This window comes from Amphibalanus amphitrite, unplaced genomic scaffold, assembly GCF_019059575.1.
Source record: "Amphibalanus amphitrite isolate SeventyFive unplaced genomic scaffold, NRLGWU_Aamphi_draft 000539F_arrow, whole genome shotgun sequence".
Classification (NCBI taxonomy): Eukaryota; Metazoa; Arthropoda; class Thecostraca; order Balanomorpha; family Balanidae; genus Amphibalanus; species Amphibalanus amphitrite.
This window is the reverse complement of record NW_024882033.1, coordinates 374,935-398,364: the sequence shown is the minus strand read 5'-3', so window position 1 is coordinate 398,364 and position 23,430 is coordinate 374,935. Positions and strand designations below refer to the sequence as shown.

Below are 23,430 nucleotides of genomic sequence, written 5' to 3'. Positions count from 1 at the left end.
CTTCACTTATTCGTCCTCTCTTCATGTTCATATCGAAATGACAAATCACTTGAAAGGCGAGGACAGCAGACAGCTGAGGGAGAGGAGAGAAGTGACAACAAAATGAATTTCCAGCTTATATCGGGCACCTCTTCTTCTAATAATTCTCTCGGGCTTCACGAAACATCACTTGACTTTTAGACACCACTTCCCTCTGCAACAAACAACTAAGGTTATAGGACTAGAAAGGTCATAGAAGGTTAGAAAAGGTCACATCAGTTGGTTGTCACACTCTGATCTATTTTTGCAGAAAGAGGACACACGTTCTATGTGGTAATGACATTATTATTATCGTTAACTATAATAGCTGTAAACATCCCATGTGAACATACATTTGTTCTTGAACTGTGAGCATGTTTGCTGTGAACTTTATGCCTCTGCATAGCCAGAAGAGTGAAACAATTGTGCCAGTTATTTTGTACCGGTGTGTTCGCCCGGCCCGAGTGCCCTCAGACGCTGTCTGGCCGTGTTTCCGTGCCGTGACAGCCCCAGTTAGCGAGCTGATTCAGATGTGTGCAGCGGTGGGCGGCATGTGACCGTCAGGCCGGCCAACAATGCCGTGCCGCCAGCACCGCCCCTCGCTTCCGCGCGGCGCGGCGCGCCCTGTCCGTCCGCCCCGCCCGGCAGCACCCATCCTGTGACCCGGTCCCGCCCCGCCCGGCACCGCCCCCGCCCCCGCCCCCACCCCCGCCCTGTCCCGGCCACCCGGCTCCGCTATCCCAATTTGTCCCGTCTTCTAGCCCGAATATCTCCATCTTGGCTGTCCCCGTCCCTGGCTTTCTCCTTCCTGTCGATGTGACTTGCTCCTCCCGATACCTACTAGTTGCTTACATTTTGTCTATCCCCCACGAAACCTGGCCATAGCGGCACCGAAAACATCTGTCGTTAATGCTCTTCGGTTCAGCTGCTTTCATTTATCTGTCCATGTATTAGCTAGTTGGGTCGCAGATCCATGTCTGCTCGTCACTCTTAGCCTCTTTGCCTCCCTTAGTACCTAATTCGTGGATACTACTGGCGGTCTGGTGGATCGTGTTGGCCTGAAATGTGTTGTAAATTGGTTGAAAGCTTACATTGCTGTCGACAGGGAAGCAGAACTGTCTTTGCCTATAGGCTAATGTTCTTTTCAATTGCTAAAATATTACATTTGTGTCATGTCAGTGATCAATTTTTTTCCTTTTTTATTTAGAAGCAGAACTTACTGTGTTGTTTTATACACCAGAAAAACAAAACAAAAGAAGTGCTGTGTGACTAATGCAACTGAGCTCCCTTTAAGCACGATTGGCTGGCTGGCACTTGCACAGCCTTGAGCCTAGAGCCATAGCCTGTAGAAATATCGGTCGACAATCGAGCTTGTGCTGTTTACGAAACATACCTACAGATGACTTATGACCATTCGGTCCTGGTTCTGGCATTTCTTTTCCAAATCTCCAATTCAAACTTATTCTAGAAGATCACTTGTCCGACGTCCCTCTCCACCGCTTGACGAGACCGCTTACGAAGCATTCACCCTGAGCCTGAATACGGAACAGCCGGCCCGCGCCGCGCCGTAAAACTGCAGTGCCTACTGCCTGTAATGGTAGGCTGTCCCGGAGAACACAGCTGCCTGGCGGAACAGCATCCAAGATTCTTCGCGGCAGCAGTGCGGAACTGGGAGAATCTGAGAACTTTGGAAACTGAGGTTTGATGTGTTTTAGGAAGAAATATGAAAAAATGAAACATGAGAATAAGGAAATGAGGAGTGCAACTGTTCAACTGAGGAAGTTGGAGCAGAATAATGCGAGTCACTAGTCAGAAACATGGCCGATTCTATAAGGATTGGGTAGTGGGTAGTGAGTACTTAAACATATACGAATTTCTGCAGTAATAATGGTGCTGTTATAACTATACCATAGCGTAATGAATAACTAAATATAGATAATAATAATGACAACCTATTATTTTAACCAAAAAGTCGCCATAATTTTCAAACTTGTAAGCCGTTTGATCAGTCAACTAAGTCGTGTCTTGCCCCGTTCATAACTCACAGCAACTCTCGCGCTTCTCTAATGACGTTTAAGCTCTGATGGCTAAAGAGGAAATGTCAGTCGCTGGCGCTTCTATTTCACACTTGACGAGTTCGTCTCGATCCGTGGCTCAAACTTTGCATGGCCCCACTTAGCGTCCCGGCGCCCCGGTTCATCATAACTTACTGTCGGCTCGCGGCTGAGCGACCTCTCAGTCGCTGCCTGCAATCGGCTGCCTCGCTCTCTGTCTGCGACTTTTGGCGTGACCTGGTGATCTGAACTCAGGTGACCTGGGGCTCAATAGTGAACAGTTCATACATAATGGAGAAACGATGCATAATAAGGCATGCCTGAAGGCCTCAGGGACGTCCCTCAGTGGAGAAAAATGTAAAGGCAAATGTAAGCTTTGTAACGTAACAAAGCCTGCTAACCAATGTTGTATGCTTGGACGCTGGCAAACTCTATCCATGGCTGACACAACATACCGCACGGGCACGGCGCACACACTGGCACACCGCTGCAGGCGCAGGCCGTGCCCTGAGAGGAAGAGCGGCAAGATGATCACTGCAGCCACTCTGTAATTCTCCCCGGGGAGAAGGAGCGCCGGCCGGAGCATGTAATCACATCCCTGCAGCCTGGCATCCATAGGGACCAGCGGCAGGCCACAGTCGAAGGCAACCGTGCTGCCTCTGTAGGACGGAAACCTCAAGAAATCGCAGACGGGGACGTTCGGATTTGGAAGGAATTGCTGGTACAGAGAAGCCAGCCAAAATTTAGTACCGATATCATATATGCAGATAAGCGACCCGTCGCTCTCAGCCACTCTCACATAACATTTGAAAAAAAATCCTGATGGGGATTTTTGATGGCATTATCATAAACATGACCTAAGTGGGGTGCGGACTGCGGATAGCCCTATTGACGATAACCGTTGACTGGTGCATATTTACTGCAAAATTGTGCCTTGTCATGTAGACAACCTATTTGCGTATCTATTATGATGAAAACGGACATGGTGAGACAACAATCATTATATTTGGCGTATGATTTTGTCGTAAAGAGCACCCGCGTTTACAGAGGAGCTCACCAATAGTTATATCTCAGCTGTCTGCAATGGGCGCTGCAGCCTGACGGTAGTCTTATGAGACGGTTACTAGACGTCCGATCGGCGACTGGAGCTGGTCAGAGCCGCCGGGGGTCCAGATCACAAGCCGTCATCCCCGTACCCCTGGGCCGCGAGTGCCCAGAGGAGAAGCCGGGAGAGAGGCAGCCAGAGACGGAGAGCCGGCGGTTCGCGGGCCGATCGCGCACTGCTCTCGGCTCGACCTCGGCACGTAATTCAATACAACGGCGCTCGCCCGGTCTAATGAGCGGGCAGCAATTATTCATTATCGGCGCAACGTCGGCAATTACGGCTACACGATCCCACTGGCACCGTTGCCGAATAGCCGATCTGAACCGTGCGGCCCGGCATGCCCGACACCTGACCTACGTATAACAGTGAACCAGGCTGTCATACACTACCGCCAGATCGACTGACACTTAGGATTTATATAATCGGTAAACAATGTCAAAGTCTGTAATGATGATGATGGGCTATAATGAACATAATAAATGAACAAAATGGTACATATTCAGTGCCCCTCTCCGATCTACCGTCTCCTGTTGAGCGATTCGTCAGGGGCCGTGTCTTGGGTTGGCGTGGCTTCCGAGTTCCGCCTCCTCTACGGCCCCTCAGCCCTTGACCCCTTTGGTTCGAGAGGACTGAGAGACTGACAGTGTGATTCTAACTGACTGAGAGACAGTGTGCTATCTGCTGCTGATCGAGTCCGTCTGCAGTGCGCATGTAGACGGAAGTTTGAGCAGAATATTGAGCCCGTCTACTGTGCGTTCCCGGTTCCGTCAGCACCCGTATGTGATCTGCTGTCTACCTTACGGTCCGTCAGCCCCGTCTCGGGGCGGCAGCTCTCATTTTCTGCTGCGGTGACGGAGATTACTGTGTGTGTGTGTGCGGGGCGCGAGAGAGACACGACCGGCCGGCGCGTGCGATCGATTCGGGCCGGGCCGCGCTGCCGCTGCCGTTGCCGCTTGTTACCTGCGGACCGGCCGACGCGCTAATGATGGACGTAATGAGCTCGCTCAGTGGCGCAGCCAGGGGGGGGTCAGAGGGTCAGCTGACCCCCCCGAAATTTCTGTCAGGGGCCCGCTCGAGAGAGAGAGAGAGAGAGAGAGAGAGAGAGAGAGAGAGAGAGAGAGAGAGAGAGAGAGAGAGAGAGAGAGAGAGAGAGGGAGGGAGGGAGAGAGAGAGAGAGAGAGAGAGAGAGAGAGAGAGAGAGAGAGAGAGAGAGAGAGAGAGAGAGAGGGAGGAGAGAGGCCCTAATCTAATCGGACGAGCCCGCTTCGAGAAATGCCTACTGGGACACCACGGGTGAGGGGTCGGCCTGGGGCCCCAGGTGGACGGGGCCCGGGCCCCCGGGAGAACGGGCCCGGCCCCTGGGAGAACGGGCTCGGGCCTCCTGGGTGGATGGGGCCCGGGCCTCCTGGGTGGATGGGGCCCGGGCCCCCGTTGATGGGTCTGGGCCCCCGGGAGAACGGGCCCCGGGCCCCGGGAGATTGGAGAACGGACCCGGGCCTCCCGGAGAACGGGCCCGGGCCCCCGGGAGAATTGACCCGGGCCTCCTGGGTGGATGCCCCCCCCCCGTTGATGGGTCCGGGCCCCCGGGAGAACGGGCCCCGGGCCCCGGGAGATTGGAGAACGGACCCGGGCCTCCCGGAGAACGGGCCCGGGCCCCCGGGAGAATTGATCCGGGCCCCTGGGAGAACGGGCCCGGGCCTCCTGGGTGGATGGGGCCCGGACCCCCGGGAGAACGGGCCCGGGGCCCCGGGAGATTGGAGAACGGACCCGGGCCTCCCGGAGAACGGGCCCGGGCCCCGGGAGAATTGATCCGGGCCCCTGGGAGAATGGGCCCGGGCCCCCGGGGTGGATGGGGCCCGGGACCCCCGTGGATAGGTCCGGGCCCCCGGTAGAACGGGCCCCGGGCCCGGGTGGACGCCGGACCCCCGGGTGAATGGGGCCCGGCCCCCGGGAGAACGGGGCCCGGCCCCCGGATGGATGGGGCCCGGGCCCCCTGGTGGACGGGCCCCGGAGCCCCGGGTGGACGGGGCCCGGAGAGCCCCAGGTGGACGTGGCCCGGGCCCCCGTGTGGATAGGGCCTGGGCCCCTGGTTGAATGGGGCCCGCTAGGGTGACCCGCTTGCTCCGCAAAGCGAATAAAGGGTATTTTCGATCGGTGGGCATTTGGTTGGTCTTGTGTCCGTGGGTGATGTATCCATTTCGGTTGATTGCTTTTTGACGGCTAAGCATTTTGGATTGGGAAAAAATATCCATTGCATCGAGGTGCTCGTGTCTGATAAGCATGCGTTCTACTATAGAACATGTCATGTGTAGTTTATAACAACGGTTGACGTAGGTTATTGAAAAATGACAGCCATCGATGAATTACTATGTAGAGGTTTCCAACATTTATATTTTTAAGAATACTGTTGCTCGTCATGCAAAAGCGATGATTGGATTTAGGAAAAAATTGAATGCTCTTTCCAACTATGCCATTTTCAACTGTCAAACGTACCAGGTTATGCAGTAAAACCCGTGTAATTAAGTAAGTCATTAACAAATACCATTCTTTCCAGCGATTTGTTCCACCTTGTTTTTGATCAATTAGCTTTTCACAATTTTTCCATGAGAGGCGGTACATTTCTTTTGCCAACAGGCGTTGTTTGAACCAGGGTTTCGGAGTCGTGGTAGCGCTGTTCCGACTCCGACTCCGACTCCGACTCCGAGCTCCTGACCGACTCCGACTCCGACTCCGACTCCGACTCCGACTCCGGGTCTGATACGAAGCATTGAAAACGACACTTAATTAACCCGCACCCTGCTGGGGGTGTTTGAACACCCCTTTCCGGCGGCCGCCGTTTTCGGCACACCTTACCATCATGCATCTTTTTCTGCATATGCTGTGTAAATTTCAGACCAAGGTCACTCAACGTCAGGTCACCAGGTCACGTCAAGTGGCCTCACCTCATAAAAATTAAATGCTTGCCATAGTTACACCGAGTGGCCGATCACTTTGAAACTTTCAGCAATTGCTTGGGTAACAGTACCTATGTACAAAATGTTTTTCTCGGAAATTTGATATCGGTGACCTAAGGTCAGATCAATTTTCCGACCTCTCCATCAAAGTCAATAGGAAAAATTGAAATGCACCTCTTTTGGACCAACGTCATTCTAAACACTTTCAAACATCACGAATTATAAGTAAACATGATGCACAATGAACCGGAAAATGGCACCTGTGACCCCTCGTTATGTCCCTGAGGTCATCTCGGGTCATGAATGACATCTAACAGTTTTTCGCTAATACCTTTTGATGGAGGTACGGTAGAGCGATGAAAACGCTTTAGATGTGTTCGGCTCGACGATACGGATCGACTGATATGCAACATGACCTTTTCCTGTCAGGCCATTACCTTGACCTGAGGTCCAATTTAAAGTTGACGTTTCGAGGTCAAATTACAGTTCATTCGATGCGTCTTGGCGAGAGGAACACGATGCTAATAAAAATAATCTCGTACAAGTTTTGAGTCAAAAGCTATTGGAGGAAAACCGTTTCAGCAAAGAACGTCTATTTTGACAGTTTTTGCCCCCTGCAGGCTAAACCGTTGATCTCAAGTCAAATATGCGAGATCTATTCTGAAAGACCAAGACCGAAGAGCTATCGAATGCGCTTTTCCACTGTGCTGTAGCTCTATCTGTTCCTGAGTTAAGCACTGGTTTGTCGAGACTTATCGAAGTTTGACCTGGGAAGTGGCGAAATTTTACTTTCGGTGACCCCATCCCCAGCAGGGCGTGGAAATCCAGGACCGGGACTCAACAAAAACAAGATGTGTGCAAAAGTTATTTTTGATCACCAGAAGCGAACTCTACCGCGGGGGCCACTGGTTAACCCTCTAGTGCCCCCGGTATCATATCTGTAAGTCAATTTGCAGAAAATTCGCCTGCTAATCATAGAGGTGAAAATTGTTGAAAACCCTGCTGTATCAGAAGTGGTACGTCTTGGCAACCACCTGGTGGCAAAATTTTTAAGTAATGATTTCTCAGTTTCCCACCAGGTGATTTTGAAGAGGGTCAGTTTGTCCTTTGCCGAAAATCGATTTGAGATGCAAGTGTAAATTTAAGCATTTAGAAAACAAAAAATTAGTTATTTGGAAAGAAACTTGGTATACTGTGAGACAAATGTTCAACATATATCATAGTATGTTGCAAAACATCGCAACTTTTCAGGGTCAAAGATATGGACCCCTATCTTTGGGGATACTAGATATGATACAGATGGGCATAGCACTCCAATATTTTCTATGAAATTTTCGCCGCTGCAACATACGGTGTGCCAATACCATAGTTTTCTCAGGTGATAAGCATTGCAATGGCCTGTGAGTCATTGCAAATGACGATGGTACAAGATGCATAAATTTGTGAAGTTCGCACCTCTTGCGCCAGATAACTCTATTTCGCTCCAGACTTAAAATGTCATAACGATATTGGTACGCTTATGCCGCCTCTCATCCTTGTCAATCTTCTAACATCTAGCTCTCTATGAGTGGCCTTACATGTCTCATACATCTCGACTTTTCTAACGCTCATAGGAATATGGTTTGCAACTGTTTGACGATGACAATAGTGATTAGTGAACTTTTTGATCTGCAGGACACTAGCAGACCATATCTTCTAAAACCACGTTAGGAATGACATGCTATCGATGACAAGCTTGTTGATTTCAAGGAACGATCATCCGTGCTAGCATTTATACTCGTGAAACCAAAAATTGAGACTTGATGTTAGGGACAGGAGGATTCAGCGGTCTCTTGCACAATTTCGATATTCCAACAGGGGTTGTGGACGGGCTTATTTATGTCTTGTGGGTCTATGTGTTAGCTGGGCATGGCTGAAGACTTGCATTAGCAGCCAGCTAGCATTTTTCATTCATATTGGAGAACGACTCACAATTTGTTTGCGATTCAAATTTCCTCCATTCATCCCAGTAGTAAGAGATTGAATGTGGAGTGGAAAACTATACCGTCATCTTCAGAGGAAGCTGGCTAAACGGGCTCGCCATGAAGACAGACTCCGGACCGAAGGCCGTGGTTCCTTTGATTTCCTATCTAAGAAGTAGGCAACCATGCACTGCTGCCAGGTTCCAGCAGGTGCCTGACACCTGGCAAGCATTTTCACTGCCAGGTATGTCATTTGTTGTCATATATTGACATATACCGCCAACTGTGGTAGCTGAGTGCCACTGAACAAAAAGGATTTATAGGTACTAAAACATGGATACTACTTTTGTACTGACCACAAGAATAAAAGTTAAAGTGCGGCATTGCGTAATGCGTATGCTCATTGCTCACCTCCACATGAGGTCAATGAATATTGTGCAAGTTCCTGCCGATCGGTGCACAGTTACCTGTACCTTTGTTGTCTGACACGTACAACGGTTATTGCACTGGTCAGTACGCGGCTGTTATACTGGTACCGATGACATCAGGACCGCACGACCAGTCAAAGTACTAACTGACGATTCACAGGCTGAGAGTTTCAGTCACCCGAGATTGTCCGGCTATCATGAAGATAAACCAACATCGTCTTTGGCATTGATTCCGGTCCGTCGGCAGGCTGTTCAGCATTTTGCATCACAACTGCTTCACTTCAACCACTTACCGCGAGCCAACTGTAATGTCTTCATTTCTATATCAAGTATGCATAACGCATCTACGTTTGAGAAGCACGGCCCACATGTCTGAATTATGAAAAAATTGCACAAGTGCAACGCGCTGTATCGTGGAAATTGAAGGAATAGAAGGCACTCGTAAATAGATGCCTATGATTAGCGTTGTTCCCTAAGCACCGACTGAAAGGACATTTTGATAGAAGAAGGATGCCGATGAAATATTAAGAAAATGTTCTGATAAAAAGTGCACAGTAAAGGATGTCTTGTTGGCATTTTACACATTTTAACTGCCACTTTTATCACTGCAATTTTTAATAATATATATTTTCTCATCTATGTCTTCACTTCCTTCTGTGTGGTCTGATACCACTAAAAATTACCAAGTGGAATGCCCAATGTATCATATTTGATACAAAATTTATTTCCGAAATTTGAACTGCGAAAAAATATTTGACTCCAGATTTCGAACAAGGGACCCAAAATGAATCATATGTCACAAGGTGCTAATTTTAGGAACCGTGGAACTATGTGTGGGCATTAGAGGGTTAATAACAACTGAAAAGTGATATCACGGATTTTAGTTAACTTCCCGGAGTCGGAGTCGAGGCAGCTTGACCGACTCCGACTCCGACTCCGACTCCTGGCTGCTTGCCATGACTCCGGGCGACTCCGACTCCGACTCCGACTCCGACTCCGAAACCCTGGTTTGAACCCGCTCCGCCAAACAGTCACCCGAAAATAGCATTAAGTCCCAAATTTGTCCGAAACGTAAATTTCCCAGTATAAGTGCCCTCACGGGTGCACGTGGCGCGTGCCATCCCTGCACCGCACACCATTCGATAGCCATTTCGATTCTCTACACGATACCCCGTGGCGATTGGGCCCACGGTTACCGAGATACTGCACGGGGACCGGACCAGTGTCTGGCAAATTTAGTCATTTTCGCCCGATTTTGCAAGCCGATTTATACATACATGTAAAGTCCATAACGCGAATTTGCACTTTTTGAGCACGCGTCATGTGCTCGCTATCAATCCGATCGAGCTGAGACCCTCAAAGGCACGTTGCCCATTTAATCTATAAGTTGCGCAAATTTCAGCGCACTTGGCGCAACGGTCGGGCCCGTACCCCACGCTAAGTAACACCATGCCGGGACCTCGATAGCAGTCAGAATCTACGTCACCACATCACCACGCCACAACAAACCCGGCCCATGGCAATACATGTCCCATATGAGCGCGTTAACCCTCGCCGGCACAGGCCATTCCGGACATTTTGCGTCCTTCGACGGCACAAGAGGTACGACCCCTTCGTGACGGCACAAGGTGGTACGACCCCTTCGTGTTTGGCCCATGATCGAGCTAGAGCTTCGCGGGAAATACGAGCGTGTTCCCCGTGACGAGAGGAAGCCGACGATACCCCATTTTAAGGTTCTTGGTCATTGGTTGACCTTCCAGGTCAGGTCAATGACCGAAAAATCGGGAAAATCGGGACCTGTTAGAACGTCGTTAATTGTGGCTGCTATAGGGTTTTTAGGGGTACTGATCATGAATAGTTATCATGTTAGTTTTGATCACAGATGATGTCTTTATGCATTTAAGCCAGGTCAGGTCAGGTCAGGTCAGGTCAACCAGTAGGGGTCCTGCCGGGTATTCGTAGTACCTACGTGCCAGCCGCCTCTGGCAGCTTCGTAACATGTTACGAAGGCACCAAAACTACTTCGTAAATGTTCAAATGGTTGCTAAATTCGGATTCAGCTCCAAAAACTAGCCTGGAAACATGTATAATTCGAAAAAGTACCGAGGTCATCATAGGTCAATGACCTGACCTGACCTTCAGGTGACCTTGACATCCACCCTAATGCATGGGAGCAGCATCAACTCACATGTTTGAATGCTTGAAACCACGAAAAGACTGCAAACGCGCGGCTAATGCGAGCCGGCATACGCCGAATCGCGATTCTGGCCAAACATGGTCTCGGAAAGTAGGTCACAGGTCAAAGGCCATTTGGGTCAAGGTCATGAAATTTCTAGGGTAGGTGTGATCAACGCGAGGGTACTGAAAGTTTGGTCGCGATCGGCCGCTTTTTACCCGAGTTATTCGCGAAAAAACCTTAGGGGGGGGGGGGGAGGTTGCATCATCCCCTCCCCCTGTGCCGGCGAGGGTCAAAACTGCTTGTGAGCGAAATCACGTAATGAAGAAGAATAAAGCACAATCTACTACAGCAGCCAATAGATGACTGAGTTAGGACAGGCACGTGGGACTGCTTAAATCTTGTCCGACAGAAGCAGACAACAGTTCAGTTTGCATATATGCTATGCATATTGCAGTAGGGGCACATTTCGGCCTCGAAAGATACGAATTCATACGTCATAGTAACATATTTCTGTCATGGTCAATTCATGTGGAAATTGAACACCGGGTGATTACCGAACTATTGTTCTATCAAAATTTTCCGATTCAAACTCGCTCAGGGTTATCATGCAGGTAAAGGGGGCCCGCTCAGCAGAATGCGTATGAAATATGGAAAGATTCTGAAAAATGGGTGGGGGCCCGCACACTAGGGGGCCCGCTTTGGAGGCGATGACCCCCCCGAAACGAAATCCTGGCTGCGCCACTGAGCTCGCTGCAGGGACCCACTTCAAAAGGCGCCGCCGCTGCCGGCCGGGCTTCGGCGGCGCGCTGGGGCGCGTGGCGGCGGCTCCCCCGACTCCGCTGAATGAAGACCGAGCAGCGGCGAGCCGCACAGGGGGCCGGGCTGCAGCAGCGGGCAGAGGGGGAGCTGAGCCGACCTCTGGCTCACAACGGCCGGCTCACCGCTCACCTTTGGCTCACCAACCGCCGGGTCGCCGCTGACGGCGGCTGGTAGCATGGACAATGGTGGATGGTTATAGGCCGCCGTCAGTAATGATTTTTCAATGGGTGGGCAACCACGGGCCGCTCGTCACCAGGCACTCATGAGCGCACTTTTAGTGACCACGGGCGTTTTTTGCCCAAAATTGTACAAATTTTAGGGAGGTGTGTGCAATGGGGAGCCGGGAGGGCTTCCACTGCAATAGCCCAGCCCCTGTGTGAGAGTTGTCCGTCTCGTCCCGCGTCCGCCTATTGAGCCGGAATCGGAAGGTGCTAACTGCTAACTGGTGGGTGGTGGGTGAGATATTGACTTAGGTTGTTCTGAGCAGTAAGCATAGGGTATAGTTTGATATTCTGGGGATATGAAATGTCCTAAAAAAGAAAACGTGGCCCCAAGGATCTATCCCACAATCCACATGGGATCCGCAGCCCGCCTGGACAACCTTAGTTTCCATGCCTTCGCTCGTGAAGGTGAATGCTAGCTTGACTCTTAAGTTTTGATAAGGAGCATTATTTTCATAAAAATATACTAAGAATTCATCGCAAGTATACAATGCGATGTTTTACTAAAAATGATCAATTTTTTTTCATTTTTTACGATCCAACGGAGTGAAAACATACAAATATTTAATATGGTGGTGGCTTTTTGGTGATTTAGCGCCATTCCTGGCGCTTTTTTGCGCCACTTATACTAGCCTGTGGTGATGATTACTCACTACTGTGGTGATGCCTTGTAAAAGCTGCTTAGTTTGCAGCGAGTTGCTAGGCAACAGCAAGAGAACTTTGCTTACTGAGTTTTTGAGCACGCTGTCACTACTTGAATGTTGGCGCGCGTTGTTCATGTTTACGCAAAATTCAGTGATAAAATTTTCTGTAGAAAATAACCAGGGTATTTTAAACTTGAATTATTATTATCTGCTCGCTTCATCCTAGAAGGCAAGTGTTTTCTGTCAATTACCAGATGTTGTATAGGTCCTGTTTTGCTCTTTATAAAAATGCAATAGAATCTATTTAGTAATAACCTTACCTTACCTTACCTTACAGTATCGGGATTTTTAGGCTTAGAGCCTGTCGTACCCGATCTCATCGAGCTCCTGGTATTTGGCTTGTCCAGGATCAATCGGAAGTTAGTATATAGTTTTGGTAAATGTCAAGTTTAAGTCCTAAGAAGATTTCATTGATTAATTTTACATATTTATACATTATCTGACATCCTGAATCCAAAAATGATACTCATATGTCTCGCAAATAAAAGAAAAAAACATAATCAAACCTGACCTAACCTTACCTACTTACCTATAACCTACCAACCTACAACCTACAAACCTACCCTAACCTAACCTAACCTACAAACCTACCTACCTACAACCTAAAACCTACAAACCTACAACCTAACCTAACCTAAAACCTAAAATTTTTGCTGTTTCATATTCGTATCAACAGCGTCACAATTGTAGTTAGGACCTAAACTTGACATATACCTAAGTTTTATTATTTTCCCCCTAACTCCTGATCAGTCGATAGCCAGGTGTATAGGAAATGTTTCCAGATTCCATATTCATCGTTGACCCCGCGTGGCCCGAATGTCCACCGTCTTAAGTTGAGACGTTAGCTTCATACTATCTATGTCTGCCTCGATAGTGGACTTAAAGGGGGACCCTCCCACCTTCAAAAAAGTTAATGAATTGGCATGAAAGTGATGTCGCTCGGTTCAGAAAGAGCAAAAACGAATATCTACCAAATTTAATTGAAAAATATTCACCGGTTTTCAAGATATTAGACTTTTACTTTTGTTTACTTTTTGGGATCTTTGCTGTTCCTAGCGACTTTATTTGAAAGTGTGGCATTTGTTGCGCGCAAAGCAGCATATACCACCGCGTGCTACAAAACGTTTTAGTCAAACATTTAACGGACGTTCGAAAGCCTGATGACGTCATCAGACTCCCGTAATGGTTAAGAGATAGGGACCATGCTGGTCCCACCCTGCAAGTAAAGGGAAGAAATTTCTTGAACACCATAAAGCTGTGGGGGTTGCTACCAGGATAAATGGTGGTTTCTGAGCCTGGCCGCAAACTTGGCTATCTCAACTCAAAACTAATGTTAAGGTGGGAGGGTCCCTTTAAGTGGAGTGGTTAGAACCGTGGCCTATCACTGGGAAACCCGAGTTTGATTCCTGCTGACTACAGGAGCTTTAGAAAGGTATGACGTATACAGCGCAACCCCACCAACATCCAGGTCCTTCTCATTCTAAGTTCTAAGAACCAATGAACACCTGACGATGGCCGGACAAGTAATTGGCCGAAACATTGTGAAGCTAGCATCTCAGCTCAAGACAGGGACGAAAGTCTGACTATTAACATCAGTGAAACATCAGCATAATGGAACAAATTTTTGTAGTTGACTTAGACTTTGGACTTTGTTTTTGATTTAGCATAGTCTTTGTTTCATAGTGTGTTAACTGGTGAATAAGTCTACCTCAACCTATTTTCTATCCCATCAATCTAAGGACAGCTAAAGGCTTGCTTGAAGGCAAGCTAAGCACTGATGGGCATGGGCATGATGGCCTGATGAGCAAAGTCACAAGGGCTGAGAATTAGTTTCATTCAAGGGCACTCCACTCAATCCATTGCTACTAGTTAATCCCATAAATATTTGTAACCATTAAGGTGTCCCAAACCCTGCTTTCTGCAGTGCTTCTGTTATGTTGTGTATTTTCTGTAAGAGATCATTTTCTGAAGGTGCTGTTTCTCTGTTCCCAGGTGTCCAAGGGCGATATGTCTGATGACGGAGATGTGGCTATAGTCGATCTGTCCAGCAGTGAGGAGACTGATGACGGGTCGCTCATAGACGCGTATCCGCCGTCCGACCCCAGCAGCCCTGTGCTGGGAACTGTCCGACCGGGACGCCAGGCCAGCGTCGATGGTGATGCGGCGGCGGCAGCAGCTGCCGGGCCGCCCCCGACTGCGGCCGGCGCTGAGCGGAACCCGGAGCCCAGTGGATCTCCGGTACCGGCGCCGCGGCCCCGCTTATCTCCGGGGCCCGAGCCACCACCTCGCGTATCTCCGGTACCGGCGCCGCAGCCCCACGGATCCCCGGCGCCGGTGGACCCGGTGGCCAGTGGCGGCGGCGCGGTGCCAGAGGTGGACCCCGATATGGAGGTTGTGCCGGTGGACGGCGCGGAGTCGCCGCCGCGCGCCGCCGACCCGCCACCCAGGCGGAGCATCGGCGCCGGCAATGTGTGGCGCGACACGGACTTTCGGTCACCAGGCCCCGCCGGACTCCGGTCACCGGGCCCCGCCGGGCTCCGGTCACCGGGCCCCGCCGGGCCCGCAGAGGGCACCGTGGAGGGCCCTGCCGAGCCTCCCGTGCCTGTAGCAGCGGTCCCTATGGCGACCGATCCAGCTGGAGATAAGAAAACACCCACGAAAGATACCGGAGGAGGTACGAAACACAGCGTCATCGGCTGGCCGTGGAACGGTTGATCTCGTTGACCATAATATAGTAGATACTTTCAGGCTCGCTTCACTGCTTAGTTGCGAGTGTAACGCACAATATTTTAGTCCAACGTATTTCATGTCAGAGTCTGTCTGTGGGCGCCACGTCACAGTCCGTCCCCATGTTTTCTGCTCTCGTTCGCTTCTTCTCAGCTTTTCATTCGTGTTTTGTGTGAGACTGTCTCACTCTATCCTCTCGCGCTATCTCTCGAAATCTGTGTACCATTCAGTGCCTCCCAACTCGCCTAGCTGATAGCTCACGTTGTGCGACAGTTTAGTCCAGAACTGCAGTGTCTGCCCGCCGAAGTTTCCCCGCCATGTCCTCAGTCTCTCCATTCTCTGACTCGCAGGGTTTCTGACCGGTGCTGACGCCCGCTCACCGGGCTCTGAGGACGGGCAGTGCTGCACCATCTGCTTCGAGTCGTGGTCCAACTCTGGCGAGCACCGGATAGCGTCGCTGCGCTGTGGCCACCTGTTTGGGAAGTCGTGCATCGAGCGCTGGCTGCGCGGACGGGAGCAGCGCTGTCCACAGTGTAACGCAAAGGTAAGCAGAGGGCGGGGTTCTCAGTAGTCACTGGTAGGTATACGTAGGTACAGGTCTCGTGGGTTTTAACGGCAGGTTTTGCACCTATGAAATTTAATATACTTCAGGCTATATATTTTCGTCGTCTTAAGCTTTTAAGTGTTGAAGATGCGATCGACTTGTTCGTTCACAAGCGGCCCAGCTGCCATGATCTTATTAAATGGCTTTATCGTGGATCGATTAGTTTCTGAGATATTAACCGGAAATGTAAAAGGGCAAAACCTACCGCTTAATCTCGCGAGAGCTGTATTTTTCTGCGATGTGAGGGGATGTCGTCTCAGGCGATATCATGCTTATGTCAGGGGAGCAGCGGGCTGCACACTGTCAGTCTGTCATTTTCGCATCAAGGCCGCGGAGAGGGTTCAGAGCGTTCCGGTGAGCTCAACGCGCACCGGGTCGTCGGTGGTTCATGACTAGAGAACATTCGTGGGATGTTGTGCTGGTAAGAATCTGATAAGGCTGGTGTGAGGTCAGGTGGCCAAATAGATAGTTTTTCGCTCGCTTTATTTGTATCTAAGTGGCAGCTTGTCCCAGCATTCGTATGAGCAGTAGCACTTTGTGTCAAGCCGCAGTTCTACTTTTAACAGTGGTCCAGTAGGCAAGGTTTCACACTACATATGCATATGCACTTTGTTCTGACTGCACCGTTTGGGCTTGTGTGCGAACCGACCCTATCTTCCGTGCTCCCAGGCGTGTCGCCGAGACGTCCGTGTCATATTCGCCAAGAGTCTGCGCGTGTTGGACACCACCGACCGAGACAGAGCGATGGAGGAGCTGGACAGAGAACGGGAGGCCAGGCGCAGGCTCGAACTCGACTATGCCGTAGTGCAGGTATGCGGGTTTGAATGACATGCTCGTGGATGGGCGTAATGGTGGTTTGTGAATCTGGCTAGATAGAAATTAATTTGTCGCATTGAGCCGGGGTGAAATCGAAAGGAATCTTGGAATTAACGACGAGCAGACTCGACATGTGGTATGCTGGATTCGCTTTGTGGCACCATAATGGTGCCACAAAGCGGCCTGTGCTCACTCCAATTTAATGCCACTATTTGTGGTATTCGCTCACCGAAAGGATCGCGCTATGACCATGGGCATTGTTGCCAGAGGCTGCTGCCGCTGAGCATACGTGTCAGAGTTGCTGAACACGCTCGCCGGCTAAGTTGCAAAGTAAGCATACTAGAGCTACTAGATTACCGCAAATGATGGACCGATGACTGACTAGTGTGGTTCGCTTAGGCTGGCCGGCGATACAGTTCTCTTTATTCATTGCAGCGTAAATACCCCGAAACATTGGTATATAGGATTCACCGAGCGGTCAGAATACAGACTGAAGTGTCTTCTGCCATCACCTGCCGACCTTCCTGCCTCTTACCTCTCCGGCAGGTCAAGTGTCAGATGAAGGAGAATCAGATCGAGAAGCTGCAGGCTGAGCTGCGCGCGCTGCGGGACCGAGTAGGTGGCGGCGGCGGCGGGGGTCCGGAGAATGGAGCTGAGGGCAGGGGCGGCTCCCCTGGACCTGGAGAAGCAGAGGCGACCGCCAAGCTCAGCCTCCACTGTAACCTGGAGGTGAGCCGGCCCGGCGGCTGCCGGGTGCTCGAGCACAACGCCTGGCTGGGCATGCTGGTGGCCTCACAGCCCAGTCAGAACTCGCTGTTCCCTGGCCATGGAGTTAGGAAGATCAACACGCTGGACATGCGTCCGCTCCAGTTCGTCTCGCTGCACCAGAAGCAGGTGAGAAGGTGGTGAGAGAGGCGGCGAGACCGCGGGCGGTGGTGCCGCAGGTCCGCGGAGGGGCAAACGTTGTTCGTGCTGCCTGCTATTCCACATTCATGCTAATGTAACTGCCTGTTCTTCATTATGGCCGCAGCATACCAGCAATTATCAAAAATTGCTTATTTGTTTACTTGATTCACAGTCATTGCATTTGTGAGAACTGACTTCCCTTATCAGTGATCACTTATCGTTGACACGACTGTCCGCGAAACTTGCCATATTTCCGGCGTCCTGGCGTGAGAGTAGAACCGTCCGTGACGGTGACTGACTGTAGCTGACGCCTGACAGTGACGGCTTGCGTGCCACTGGCAGATTCGTGACGTGCGCTTCAGTCCGGAGCAGCGGGATCTGCTGCTCTCCGTCTCTCTGGATCGCCGCGCCAAGATCACAAACGTGTGCGGAAACACGCTCGTGCAGACGTACGAGTGCGCGGCGCCCGTCTGGAGCTGCGCATGGGACCGCGACGCGCCGCACACGTTCTACGCCGGCCTGCAGAGCGGCGCCGTGGTGGCGTTCGACACGCGCGCCGGCTGCGAGCCGCTGATGCAGCTGGAGGGCGGCTCGCCGGTGGTGGCGCTGCGACACGTGCCGCGCGGCGGACAGGACGGCGCTGGGGGTCTGCTGGCCTGCCGGCTGGCCGACTGCGCCCTCCAGGAGGTGACCGGTCGGCTGCGCGCGCACCCGCTGCCGCTGCACGGGCCGTTCGTGTCGGCCGACTTTGACGAGCGCACGCGGCACGTGCTGGTGTCGAGTCGGCCCAGCAGCCGGCAGCCGCACGCGCAGCACGCCGTGTGCCGTCTGCGGCGCGCGCCCGGTCCGCCGGGGGAGCCGGACGCACCGCCGCTGGCTGCTGAGGTGGTGCAGGTGTTCCGCGGCGGCACCAGCCAGCGCGTGCTGTCGCGCTCGGCGCTGGTGCCGCACCCGCTGCGGCCGGACGCGCCGCTCGTGTGCGCCAGTCAGGAGACGGCGCAGGTGACCCAGCTGTGGGACCTGGCGTCGGGCGAGTGCGCCGCCACACTGGCCGCATCGGAGCCGGTGCTGGACGCCTGCCCGCTGACCGCCCAGGACCGGCACTTCCTGGCGCTGCTCACAGAGAAGACGGTCAAAATGTACCGGTGGGAGGTGACCTGACCGGCCGGTCCGCTCAGAGGTAGGGGGCGCCACACCGCGGGACCAGGCGGGTCCACGTACCTGATTTTACTGCCAGTGCTAGGCTGTGCACGCGTACATTGTTATTGTGATAGTGAGCGAAGGAAATATACATTGTCATTCCTTGAGTGGTATATTCTCATGTCGACACACGTCACACTGCAGCAGCGTGGAGTATATTGCTAGAAAGCGGCGATGCCGAGGTCGGTCGGCCCGGATCAGCCCTAGTCTGAGGTCCGGTCGGCTCGGCGGTCGGACGGTCAGCACCACGCAGCGTCGCCCGGTCTGTGCTCGTATTCTGAACCCTCGCCATACACCCGCACACACACGCACAGACCGAGAGCCTGCCCGGCCTGCATCCCTGGCTCACCCCGCCTGCGCCCGCCACCAGAGCCTTTCCACACTGCCGCGACACCGGGTCCTGCACAAACTCAACCGCCGCCCAGTACAAACGCGCCGCGCACTGGAAAATCGGCCAACAAAGCAACAAACTACCGGGACCGGTCCATGTCCCGCTCAGAGATCGGGGACCCGCCGGCTGAGGTTGAGCCCCAGCGCGCTGACGTCGCCGCCGGCCCCGCTGGGACGGTCACAGTCCCAACCGCGCGGGCCGGCGCGGCATACCTGGTAACAATGGCTAAATTATACACATTACACGCTCTGGTGATGGCCTGTGCGGGAACTTTGGGTCGAGCATATTATGACTATTGGGTTTTTGTATCTCTGGTTGCCTGTTAGTGCACGCTAGTGCCGTATATGTGGTTAGTTGGCCACGAATCAAGTAAGTCATGTTGCGCCCGTTCACTGTATGGTTCATGCACGTAATGGTCAACGATTCAACTCCAGTGAATCCTATACATAAAATGGTAGAACTTAACACGATATTTTCATTCAACTAGACATGTGCTTATAGATTAAGCAAAAGAAGTCAATTCATCGCAGTGTGCGCCATGATAAAAGTACGCCACAATCAATAGGAAAGGTCTTCAAATACAATGCTTAGATAACTGCAAATTGAATATAAAATATTTTCTCTCGAGTAGTAACTGAACTAAACACTTGGCTAAACACTTTCAATGATCTCCGCATCATTACTGCAACTCTTTGACACACACTCAATTGCACGCCTGACCACGAACCAGGACATGTGTAGCTCCCCCGCTGCCAGTTCCTTGTGCCGGCCACCCAGCGCAGACCACTGCCACTACACACGGGATTCGGCTCCTCCTTCAGCGTCCGCCAGGCCGGCTGGTCCGGCCACAGTTCGGCTCGCGCACATGGCACCCCAGCACCTGCCGCCGTCCCCAGCACTGCACTCGTCGGCGCCCGGCCGGCCGGCGCGCTGTCCTTAAAGCTCGGTGTGCACACTGCAGCGGGCGGCGGCCGTCCAGTGTGCGCTCGCCCGGCCGCGCCGGCACGGCAGAAGCGCGCGCTAGTCGGGCCGGTGCAGCGGCAGCTTGGGAATGAACTCGATCAACAGGACCTGCCGGAGTGCACAGGACGGAGACGGGTGATAAACGGTGGCCCATGAGCAGAACGCTGATTGAGGTGCAGGCAAGTCGGTGGTACTTATTCGGAAGCGGCAGTTCATAGCAAACAAGAATGCACATGGACGACTGATTGCAGGCCGGCGTCTTGGAACACTCTCGCTCTCGCTCCTGACAGGGATAACTCAGTGACAGATGCCACTCACCAGCTACCAACATTCAAGCTAGACTTTGACCTCGTTCGCGCGGAGTTTGGATTTCTATCCCATCACTAGCGCCCTCTCAAACCTCTGCTTCACGCATTGATTTCGAGGCAGACCTGAACAAAACCTGATAAACCCTTTTCCCAAGTTTTAGTGTATACAAGTTCACAATGTACACGTGTATATGTTGACTGATGATGCAAGACCGTTAAGTTACTCACGTATTCTAGCATCGTGGAGTTATCACAGTGATGCCTGGCCAGCTTCCAGTGAAGGCCCAGCTTGTGATATAGGTTCGTGTTCTCCCATTCTAACGCCTTCTCCAGTGAGTGTTTCGTCTGAAATGGATCGCAGTGTCAGCACAGCTGCACATATACATCAGCAGCACGGGGCACTTCGCAGTTCCCTGTGGTTACCGGCACTTTTATCTACTGAGCACTAACAAAACCGCCAGTGTGTTCGTCGTCACAGGAAAAACCAGGAGTCGGGAAACGCACAAAGGCCGGTTTGTACAGCACAAAAGATGAATAGAGCTCAGCAAAACATAACTCCCGAAGTCAAGTCGCAACCTCGTGGTTTGATTCAGTAAATTTAGGGGTCAACCTTAAACCTATCCCTATTATTCTCTGACCGGGCATAGATCGAACAGATGATGCAATAACCCGCGCCCCACTCATGGGGCTCCTGGATTTCCACGCCAAGCCTGGGGGAGGGGGAGGGGTTTTGTTCTAACTCGGCTCCTGTGCCAAGTGGCGACGCACAGTAGGCGGGTTCGAAAGAGTATGAAAAAAACTAAATTACTTTGGCCATTTTCAGGCCAAGTCAAAGCTCAGGTCACCAGGGGCCATCGAAGGTCAAATTTCGCCTTGTTGTGCGTTGACAGACCCCGTACCCGTTTGTTGAGGCAGATGACTGGCCAGAGTGAGCAGCCGAGGGTGCAGCAGCAGCAGAGGCAGCCACAGAACAGCCACTTGGCGCTGACGGGCATCGTCTTTTTCAGCACGCCGTTGATGCGCTGCACGGTGGCGCGGTACTCCTCGGGCGCCACCTTGGCCGACAGCGCCGACGGAAACTCGGACGAGAACCGGTTGTTGAGGCCGAACCTGCCGCCGATAGTAAACACACTCGTCACTACAACACGGCGAATTTACTGCAGCTTTACCCACTTCTTACCTAAGCTCTGCTCAGTATCAATAATGGCAGCAGTGTAATGACAAAGGCAAGACAGGTGATGGGGCTTCATTCTGCCAACCAATGTTGAATCTATATCAATAATGAAGACATCTATGAGATTGTTATGTTCCAAATAAATAATGTTCTATCAGCAACAGAGTGACAAGGCAGCTATCGCCATATGCTCTATAAACTGTTAACTTCTTGCATTCAATTGCAAGGGACACCAGTTTATATAGCCTTGGGACACCCACTATGCAACCATTCATATTATGATTTTTTTTTGTTAAAGGTTTATTCTAACTATGTGCAGTTCAATAGCAAAAGCCTGCTTTCTAGTACCTACTCATTTTTATTTTTAGTTTAATTCATATTCATTTTGACACTTATGACTGTTGGTCATCAAAACTCTTCACTTTATGAAAGATCATGATTAAAATTATGTTCATAACAATTGTGAATCAAAAATGAAAACATTATATGTGGTTTTTCATGTCTAGTTAAAACATAGAAATCTAAGAAATCTAGGAATAGAAAAAACATAGGTTTGTTTTAAGACCAGCTCCCAGAATAAACATTCTTAGGTGATGAAACATGCAATCAAATGAGGATATTTTGCAATATATTGTGATGACATTGGTGCTTGAACTAACAGAGTATAGGTCTATCATGCTGATGGATCTAACAATTACAACTATAAAGCATGTCTTCAGCTCCCTGACAACTTGAACATGACTAGGTACTTCAGAATACATGAATGACAAATAGGTGGGAGATAATCATCCCAATTTTATTAACCTATGCTATTTTTCTTTCTTACTTCAAAGACTATTTGAAGATCATGTGACACTCAAAACTTCTAAAGCACAAGTAGGCTGTTGATGGTGAAATGAGGCTAGGATTATTGCATTTTGTTGAATCAAGCTTAATTTAACAATGCTGAAAAATACACATAATCAACAATATCTAGCTCATGTTGTTAAGCTATCACAATTTGCCAAAAATTTCCTCAAAATAAACATAGCATATACATAGCATAACACAGCATAGCAAACTGTGCTAACTGCTAAAGTTATGGTGCAGCATTAGGCAATCAATGCCAGCCATTATGTTTTAACACCCAAATGTTTAGTCTTAAAACTAATTATCATGGTTTGAGATGAAGTATAACATAGCAGCATACAGTTGGTGCACAAAAAAGATCATCCTTACACTGTGATGTTGCCAGAACCACGGATAACAACCGGCTCTGGTAAAAGGCTGGCACTGGCAAGATCTGATGAGCCATCTGCCTGGTCATCTGAAGCTTCATATATCTCATCAAAATCAGACATTTCTTGCAGCAAACTCAATATTAACTAACAATTCACAAAGGCCTGTTTCCAATGCTCCGATGTTGGTAGTTCAATGGATAATTGCAATTTCAAAAAGATACGAGGTCAAACACTTCTTGATCTCACAAGTTTCAGTTCTGAACTCCTAAGAATGCAGCACATAGACTGAGAATCGCAAAAGTGAAAGCCCAAAACCATTTCCATTGGTGACAAAGGGCAAATGCCAAATGGTAGCTTTGATATAGACTGAACACTAATGCAATTAGGCAGCTTCTTCAAGTCGAGAAGGGTATGAAACTAGTCTTGTTTGATAAATCCGCTTAACGGTCACCAGAACCAGGCAGTAGGGCTCTCCATCCTAACAAAGAAATTGGCTTTATCTATACACGCGTTTTGCAAAAACAACTATTCGTGTGTTCCATTTTCATTCACTTGTTTCCCTGCGCCATATTCGTCCTACTTTGTTTTTTCTGTCAGTGTATTATGACGCTTTATATCATTATTTTTTCAAATCACCTTGATGTTTTTCATAATGTTATGTATTGAATACAAATAACA

At 50.5% G+C, this 23,430-nt stretch overlaps 2 protein-coding genes across 2 annotated transcripts; one reads left to right on the top strand and one right to left on the bottom strand.

Moving 5' to 3' along the window:
- Positions 1 to 12,485: 12,485 nt before the first annotated feature.
- LOC122393525 (E3 ubiquitin-protein ligase RFWD3-like) lies at positions 12,486 to 18,803 on the top strand. Its single transcript, XM_043389681.1, has 6 exons — positions 12,486 to 12,612; positions 14,436 to 15,117; positions 15,521 to 15,714; positions 16,444 to 16,584; positions 17,137 to 17,484; positions 17,839 to 18,803. The coding sequence occupies exons 2-6, from the start codon at positions 14,451 to 14,453 to the stop codon at positions 18,655 to 18,657; spliced, it is 2,169 nt and encodes a 722-aa protein (XP_043245616.1). The 5' UTR covers positions 12,486 to 12,612; positions 14,436 to 14,450; the 3' UTR covers positions 18,658 to 18,803.
- Positions 18,790 to 23,315, bottom strand: LOC122393526 (cysteine-rich hydrophobic domain-containing protein 2-like). Its single transcript, XM_043389682.1, has 4 exons — positions 22,751 to 23,315; positions 21,258 to 21,468; positions 20,587 to 20,703; positions 18,790 to 20,158 (listed from the first exon to the last, which is right to left on the bottom strand). Exons 1-4 carry the CDS (start codon positions 22,870 to 22,872, stop codon positions 20,108 to 20,110), a joined length of 501 nt encoding a protein of 166 aa, XP_043245617.1. The 5' UTR covers positions 22,873 to 23,315; the 3' UTR covers positions 18,790 to 20,107.
- Positions 23,316 to 23,430: the final 115 nt, after the last annotated feature.

Excerpts from the sequence above, each read along its gene's own strand:
- LOC122393525 (XM_043389681.1), top strand. The coding sequence starts at position 14,451 with ATGTCTGATGACGGAGATGTGGCTATAGTCGATCTGTCCAGCAGTGAG. Across the intron at positions 15,118-15,520 it reads CACGAAAGATACCGGAGGAG|GGTTTCTGACCGGTGCTGAC; the intron begins GTACGAAACACA and ends TCTGACTCGCAG. Across the intron at positions 17,485-17,838 it reads TCTCGCTGCACCAGAAGCAG|ATTCGTGACGTGCGCTTCAG; the intron begins GTGAGAAGGTGG and ends TGCCACTGGCAG.
- LOC122393526 (XM_043389682.1), bottom strand. The coding sequence starts at position 22,872 with ATGTCTGATTTTGATGAGATATATGAAGCTTCAGATGACCAGGCAGAT. Across the intron at positions 21,469-22,750 it reads GGTTCTGGCAACATCACAGT|GTTCGGCCTCAACAACCGGT; the intron begins GTAAGGATGATC and ends TATCGGCGGCAG. Across the intron at positions 20,159-20,586 it reads ACTCCACGATGCTAGAATAC|GTCCTGTTGATCGAGTTCAT; the intron begins GTGAGTAACTTA and ends GCACTCCGGCAG.